Source organism: Mesoplodon mirus (genome assembly GCF_964341445.2).
Source record: "Mesoplodon mirus genome assembly, chromosome: 2".
Taxonomy (NCBI): Eukaryota; Metazoa; Chordata; class Mammalia; order Artiodactyla; family Ziphiidae; genus Mesoplodon; species Mesoplodon mirus.
This window is the reverse complement of record NC_138977.1, coordinates 72,215,630-72,224,015: the sequence shown is the minus strand read 5'-3', so window position 1 is coordinate 72,224,015 and position 8,386 is coordinate 72,215,630. Positions and strand designations below refer to the sequence as shown.

General features: G+C 37.0%; 1 protein-coding gene across 1 annotated transcript; it reads right to left on the bottom strand.

Moving 5' to 3' along the window:
- Positions 1-724: 724 nt before the first annotated feature.
- LOC309815849 (cytochrome c oxidase assembly protein COX16 homolog, mitochondrial-like) lies at positions 725-5,564 on the bottom strand (the record flags this gene model as incomplete). Its single annotated transcript, XM_082642930.1, has 3 exons — positions 725-1,036; positions 3,567-3,663; positions 5,548-5,564. 3 exons carry the CDS (start codon positions 5,562-5,564, stop codon positions 725-727), a joined length of 426 nt encoding a protein of 141 aa, XP_082499056.1.
- Positions 5,565-8,386: the final 2,822 nt, after the last annotated feature.

The following is an 8,386-nucleotide window of genomic DNA, read 5'->3' as shown; positions in this document are numbered from 1 at the left end:
TCATTTTACTGCATTTACCCCCGAGATTATGTCATTTAACTTGGTGTCAGAAAGAGGTGAGGTGAAGCGTACTAAAACCAATGAGCATTGGGATGCACGTACCTTTTCAGATAAGTGTGTTCATTTTCTTTGGATATATACACAGGAGGTGGGTTTTTAGACAATATGGTAGCTTTATTTTTAGCTTTTTGGGGGAAACACCATACTGTTTTCCATGTTGGTTACACTAATTTACATTCCCACCAACACTGTACAAGAGTTCCCTTCTCTACACACCCTTGCGATCATTTGTTATTTGTAGACTTTGGATGATACCCATTCTGACAGGTGTGAGGTGATATCTCATTCTGAGTTTGACTTGCATTTCTCTGATGATTAGCTATGTTGAGCATCTTTTCATGTGTCTGTTGGCCATCTATATATCTTCTTTGGAAAAATGTCTATTCAGGTTATCTGCCCTTTTTTTTTTAGCAGTATTCACATTTTTATTGAGCAATATAAAGTATATGAGGTCAAAATTGTTACCTTCATTTGCAAATAAATGATTTAGGACATATGAAAACCTGTACTTGACTTTTTATCAAGAGTACTTGTCATCAAATTACTCTCACCCAAGCTTCTGCAGGTCTGGAACTTTCTTTCCACTGGATAGGAGTATATAGTGGGAATTCAGTTGATAACATTTCTATTTAAAAAGAAAAAAAAAGAGAGAGAATCAGCATAGTCAAGTTGCCTTAGTCTTAAGGATTTCTGGGTTTCTTCCTTGGAGAAGGTCAGGATCTTCCCAAGGCCTGGGTCCTTGAATATTCTTCCACTCATCAAAAGTGGAGTCCTTTATTTTCTCATACTCTGATTCCAATGACACTTTATTCATTTTCAGCTTTTTTTTTTCTAACTCAGGATCAATTTTAATCTTCACAGCATCATAACAGATTTGTAAAAACTCACGAAGACCAAAAGAACCCCCAACAATCAGCAACTCCTTTCCTTTGCCTCCCAGTGCAGGACCCTTCCAGAGTCTCTGCCCACATTTTAACTGTTTTTTTTTTTTTTTTGACATTTACTTGTAAAATATATTTATGTATTTTGGACATTAACCCCTTATCTGTCATATAATTTTCAAATATTTTCTCCCATGCAATAGGTTGTCTTTTCATTTTGTTGATGTTTTCCTTTGCTGTGAAAAAACTTTAAAGTTTAATTAGGTCCTAGTTGTTTATTTTTGCTTTTGTGTTTTTTTGCCTTAGGAGACATAAAAAATATATATTGCTTCAATTTATGTCAAAGAGTGTTCTGCTATCTTCTCTTCTAGGAGTTTTGTGGTTTCAGGTCTTATATTTAGGTCTTTAATCCACTTTGAGTTTCTTTTTGTATATAGTGTGAGGAATGTTCTAATATCATTCTTTTACACATAGCTGTCCAGTTTTCCCAACATCACTTATTGAAGAGACTCTTTTCTCCATTGTAAATTTTTGTCTCCTTTGTCACAGATTAATTGACTATGAGTGTGTGGGTTTATTTCCAGGCTCTCTATTCTGTTCCATTGATCTATGTATCTATAGTTGTGCCATTACCATGCTGTTTTGATTACTGTAGCTTTGTAGTATAGTCTGAGGTCAGAGAGGATGATACTTCCAGGTTTTTATTTCAAGCTTTCTTTTGCAGTTTTATGGTTCCATATCAATTTTAGGATTATTTGTTCTAGCTCTGTAAAAAATGTCACAGGTATTTTGATAGGGATTGCATTAAATCTGTAGATTGCTTGGGTACTATGTACATGTTAACATTAACTCTCCCAATCCAAGAACATGAGATATCTTTCCATTTATTTGAATCATTTTCAAATTCCTTCATCAATACTTTATAGTTTTCAGAGTATAGGTCTTTCACTTCCATGGTTAACTTTATACCTAGGTATTTTATTCTTTGTGATGTGATTTTTAAATGGAATTTTTTCTTGCATTTTCTTTCTGATATTTCATTGTTAGTGACATATTTCTGCATATTAAACAAGTAAAGAAGAGCTAATACCTATCCTTCTCAAACTGTTCTAAAAAATTGAAGAGGAGGGAACATTCCCAAAGTCATTTCATGAGGTCACCATTACTCTGATACCAAAACCAGACAAAGACACTACAAAAAAGGAAAATTACAGGCCAAAGTCTTTGATGAACATGGATACAAAAACCCTCAACAAATATTAGCAACATAAATTCAACAATACATAAAGAAGATCATACACCATGACCAAGGTGGATTTATTCCAGGGATGCAAGGATGGTTCAATATTCTCCAGCCAATTTGATATACCACATTAACAAAAGGAAGGATAAAAATCACATGATCTTCCCAATAGACACAGAAAAAGCATTGGCAAAATTCAACATATATTCATAATAAAAACTCTCATCAAAGTTGGTACAGAGATAGCATAACCATTATAATAAAGGCCACTTATAACAAACCCACAGCTAACATCCTACTCAACAGTGAAAAGCTGAAAGCCTTTTATCTAAAATCTGGAACAAGTCAAGTATGCCTACTCTTATCACTTCTATTTAACATAGTATTGATCAGTGAGCTGGAAGACAGGACAACAGAAACTTCCCAAACCAAAATCCAAGGAGAGAAAAAGAATAATAATAATAATAATAATAATAAAAGAATAAGGAATTCCCTGGTTGTCCAGTGTTTAGGACTTGACACTCTCACTGCCAGTGGCCCAGGTTTCATCCCTGGTCAGGAAACTAAGATACTGCAAGTCACATGGTGCAGCCAAAAAAGTACAGTAAAAGAAAAGAAAAGAAAAGAACACCCAAGAATTATGGGACCATTTCAAAAGGTCTAATATATGCCTAATTAAAATAGAAGGGGAATAAACTTGTCACTGCCTTTTTTTGTGTGTGTGTGTGGTACATGGGCGTCTCACTGTTCTGGCCTCTCCTGTCATGGAGCACAGGCTCCGGACGCGCAGGCTCAGCGGCCATGGCTCACGGGCCCAGCCACTCCATGGCATGTGGGATCTTCCCAGACTGGGACACGAACCCGTGTCCCCTGCATCGGCAGGCGAACTTTCAACCACTGCGCCACCAGGGTAGTCCGTCACTGCCTTTTAAGAGTCTTCTAGAGTGCATACACAACACTTCTGCTTTTTCTCTGTGGCCAAAATTCAGTCCTATAACCTACAAAGGAGGCTGAGGACTGTCGTCTTTTGGCTGGGCACATTGATCAGTGTTCTATTACTAAGGAAATTTTGGAGACTGAATGTTGCCTGTGGAAAAGTCTATTCTATTTAGCTAGAAGTAATGAAGCTGGGGATCAAAGTGTCTGGTTCTGAAAACACCTTTTGCCACTCTCAAGTGGAAGAACTTTATACCGTTCTGTTTATTTTCTACTATTATGAGAGGTACATAGTCATTCATTCTGACTCTACATGGGTAGACTGGTCTGGTACAGCCAGGTGCAAAGTCTACATAAACTGTATCAGAATGTGAGTATATCTTACCTTAGAGATACTGATTTCTAATCCTCTTATCAACATGGTAGCTAGTGAGTGGAAGTCATACCATAATGCTGAAAAAATTCAGAGGATTAAGTTGTACTGGGGAACCAATCTCAGGCATCCCAAGATGTAACCATTCAGAGTAAGGCTTGTCATCAGGTCTGGAAGAAAAAAAAAATTTAAAGAGAAAAGAAAAAAAAAAGAGATAATGTTGCAAAGCTAGAATGGACAATGAATGCAGGTAACCTTTCTGGCCAGGCTAAATAATTATGTAATTTTATGGGAAATGGGAAACTATCAAATTTTAGAGTAGGTTGAAAAAGCTGATAAGTATTCAAGGAAAATAAATTGCAAACGCTTGCTGGCTTTAAAGAGAAGGAAATTGAAGATGGGAAAAACTGATTGGTGAGTGTTGCATTTATAGTAGAGGTAATAGATAAAGTAATTAGTAAATTCGAATCATGTTGAAGGCAATATCTACCTAGTTCCCTAATTTAGCCATAGACATTTTTGAAAACATCCAGTGCCCCCCAAATCTACACCTCACTGGAAGTTGCCTTGACTCTACATTTGACTGTAGACTGAAGAAAATAGTCTGGAATTTTAAATGCACTGCAATCTTTACTTTGTTCTTATTAAGAATACTTTATTCTTTTGGAGGGAAGAAATTGTTCATTTTATTCTGTTCTTTGCCTGGGATTGGAAAATATCAGTTAATCAGTCTGAAGTTCAGATCTTCTTTGAACAGTTATGTTGAGAGTATGAGGTATACTGGAAAAAAGAGAACTCACTGTCTGCTCACTTACTCACCAGAAGTTTAACATGTTGAGGAACATCTTGTATTATTTGGAATCTGTCCATCATTAAACATAAATGAGAAAGAGACTGTGATACACAAATGTGCCAGTGCCAAATGGATGCATGTATTAAAGACACTGTAACCATCTAGACTCAATATGGGACCCAGAATGTTCCCATTTATCAAATTATAATTCCCATACAATATTTTATATCTGTAATTCAATGTTGATGAAAACAGAATTGTTTTCAATTTGTCCAAGTGGGTTTCAGCAGTAGTGTAGAAAGTAACACATTTATCAGCAGGGGAAAAGATTGGTGGCCAATAGAAAACTTTACTAAAACTCCCTTGGCTTTGTGGAATGAAGCACAGGGATAAATGCTAGTCACCATCAGAGGAGCATTCAAAATTTTTAAGAATGGACATATTTGAGGATTATTCTTATCTTCATCTGTCTAAATTCATTCTCCCAGCCATTAAATCACTCCCCCTTCTTATTACTTATTTGAATAAGAAACAGATTTCAAAGTTGAACTCAACTTTGCATATCCATAAAACGTTCTTTATCACTACCATTCAGTCCATTATATAATGAGCTTTCCCTTCCTAAAATTGGATGTTATTGCTTCTACCAGTCACCTACTTTTAACATGTACTATCTGTATATAGAATAGAGGTCTTCTTTCCTTCCTTTCTTCCTTCTTTTTCTATCCACCTACCTTCTATCCTTTCTTCTTTCTTCTTTCTCCTGAGAAATAACTTTTATCATAAAACCTACATGACAACCCAAATAAATAAAATAGGAAAAAATAGAGAAAGGAGTAAAAAGTCCTATGCTTTGTCTAATAAGCCCACCTTGTACCTGAAATGCCTCTATTGAAACCTTAGGATACCTCAATAGACTGTTAACATAAACTGTAAAAAAAATTAATATAAATCACACTGTAGTGAGTATTGGCATTCCCTTCTGTCCCTGCTATTGCTGCTTTGGGTAACCAATATCCTGTTCTTTCTCTTTGTTCTTAGATAATTGCTGACAAGGACACTCTTTCACTTCCAATCCACCCAGAATTCTTAATTCTTCTCAGGGCTAGTTTAGGGAGGCATATATAATGGCAGGATTAAAGGTATTGAACTGAAAAGTAAAAGGGAGCTCTTGGGAACTCCTTCCTTCCCCCAGTATCCACTCTCTTCCCTCCCAAACATCTTTAGGCATACTGAATCTTTTTTCTATCCCCTTACCTACCTCTCATTTGGCGACATCTTGCTTCTAGCAAGATGTCCCAGAATCTCATGGTTAAATTTCCATAATTTCCCAAATCATTTTGCTCCCTGACATGTGTCATTTTTCTTTATTCTTTGATATCCTCAATGACCAAATACTGAAACTCAAAAGCTTCAGATAAATTTAATCACCAGCAAAGCAGGTACTAAGGTCTTATATTAATATATACAGAACATTTTTATTTCTAAAAGTATGTAATGGAAAAAAGTAAAATAGGTGGGGCACAAAAGTACACCTTGTATTTTATGCCATTATCATAGCCTTTCTAGTGTTAAAATATTTTATAAAACTCAAAATGATAATGTGCTTACAGAAAAATGATTAATTATTATATATTGACTACCTAAAATGTACTAAACATTTTTCTGAGTGGCATGCATGTGTTTTATATCGCCTTTGTTATAGCATTGTAATCCCGTTAAGAAAATATTATTTATCCTCTTGTAACAAAAAGAAAAGCTGTGTTAAAGAAATTAAGTAACAACCCTAAGGCAACATTTCCCTTATTAATAGGAGAGCTGGAATTTGATTTCAGATTTATGAGCTTCTCCAAAGTCATATCCATTTACTGCATTTACCCTTAAGATGATTTCATTTAACTTGGTGTCAGATAAAGGTGAGGCACAGCTTACCAAAAACAATGAGTTTTGCCATGAAGAGGTTATTCTTCCAGGCAGTAAAATAAAAGGGTAGGATTAGATATCTTGGTGATGAAATAGTCATCACTCATCCTTGCTTTTTCCTGTTCGCCAGCACCTGAAATTTTGTAACAGAGAAGAACAAATCTGACCTTTTTAGCTCTAACCCTTGTGCTCTGTTGCATGTGCCTAGTTATGCTGGCTCTGCACCTTTGTAAAATAATGTTTCCTATAGCCTGAAATATGCACCATAGCCCATTCTCAAGGCTCTGATCTTTAAAAATATAACTCTTTTCCATTCATCTAGAGATACAAAGTCATAGAACATAGAATAACACTTGTCTTGTTTGAGGTTTACACGAATATTGTGACCAAACGCACATGGACAGTTACAAGAACAGAGGACCTCTGCTCCAAGAAGTTTGCAACAACCAGCCACACTACCTCCCCCTTTAGTATAAAAGAAGCATGAATTTTAAGATGGTTCTTTGATTCTAAAATTCTAAGATGGTTATTTGAAGCATTTGTCCACCATCTTCTTGGTCTGCTGTCTTTTCGAATAAAGTCTCTATTCTTTGACTGTAAAACTCCTCTCTCGATTTATTGCCCTGTGATGTGGAGATTGGTATGAGCCTGCTCTAAGTAACACTTTCTTTTTCAAAGCCATTACTAGGTGTGTCAGTTGGTATCAGAAGTATATATTCAGGGTCTAAATTTCTATGTGACATTGAACTTGAAGTGCCAAGCAACTGACTTACAAACATGGTCAGTCTATGAGTTGGGACAGCCTGAGTTTATCTTTTAATCTTTATAAACTCTTTTTGACACTGAATTTTAAATCTGTGAGGACTGGCCTCTGCTTGATATATTTTGTCTAACAACTGCTTATAACAGGAAATTTTTATAACACGTTCTCAACAATATATAGTCTTTAGATTGCCATCTAAACACTTTCCAACAGAATCTCAAAACTACGCTTGGTACATAGTAAGAATGATGTCATGGTGTCTTCTATACACTCTGAAATAATTGTGATGCTTAAAATAGTTGTAATTGTTGACCTGCCTATTAACAAGTATATAAACAAAAATGCATCATATTTAAAAGAGTATTTTAATTTTTTTTTTTTTTTTTTGTCTGTGTTGGGTCTTTGTTTCTACGCAAGGGCTTTCTCCAGTTGTGGCAAGCGGGGACCACTCTTCATCGTGGTGCGCGGGCCTTTCACTGTTGCTTCCTCTCCTGTTGCGGAGCACAGGCTCCAGACGCGCAGGCTCAGTAGTTGTGGCTCACGAGCCTAGTCGCTCCGCGGCATGTGGGATCTTCCCAGACCAGGGCTCGAACCTGTGTCCCCTGCATTGGCAGGCAGATTCTCAACCACTGCACCACCAGGGAAGCCCGAGTATTTTAATTTTTAAACATACATCAAAAAGATATATTTTATTTTGTATTTACTTTCTTATTGAGGTATAATTGACATATAACATTATATTAGTTTCAGGTATATAAAATAATAACTCAATATTTGTATATGTTGTGAAATAATCACCAAAATAAATCTAGTTAGCACCCGTCACCATATATCTGGACACATCTAAACTCTCCAAGCACTTTCACTTCTGCTGGATATTGCATACTTGGGAAGTGCTTGTAGTAAGGCTTGGGGAGATGGGGAAGGGCTTCAGAGCCCAGGGGCAGGCATAAATGTGGAGAGTTGGAGATACTGAGTAATGTCCTGGGTGCAACCAGGAGGTGAAGTGACATGGCCAAGGACCCTCGGAAGGGGTCAAGAAGAGGGTCTAGAGCTCAGGACTTAGCATAGGGGGCTGAGAGATGCAGCAGTCTTGCAGTACTTTGAATCTGCAGAGATCAGAGCCTGGGATGACATCTGATAACACAGAGCTGCGTCACTGAGCTCATATTCAGGCCTCCTCTCTGGGGATCATGCCTTTCCTCTGGTGACACTGAGGAGGTGCAAGCTCCAGGTACCACTCACCTTCAGACTTAGCAAAGATGAGAGAAACACACAGTCAACTGCCAGCAAGCTGCTAAAACCACAGTCTCCATCAGCAGTTTTGGTGGCCCATCAAGCAGAAGTCTGCAGCCCAGAGTCTTTCACCAGTGTTCTGAGAATTGACATGCCTTAGGGACACTTGGTCTTTGCA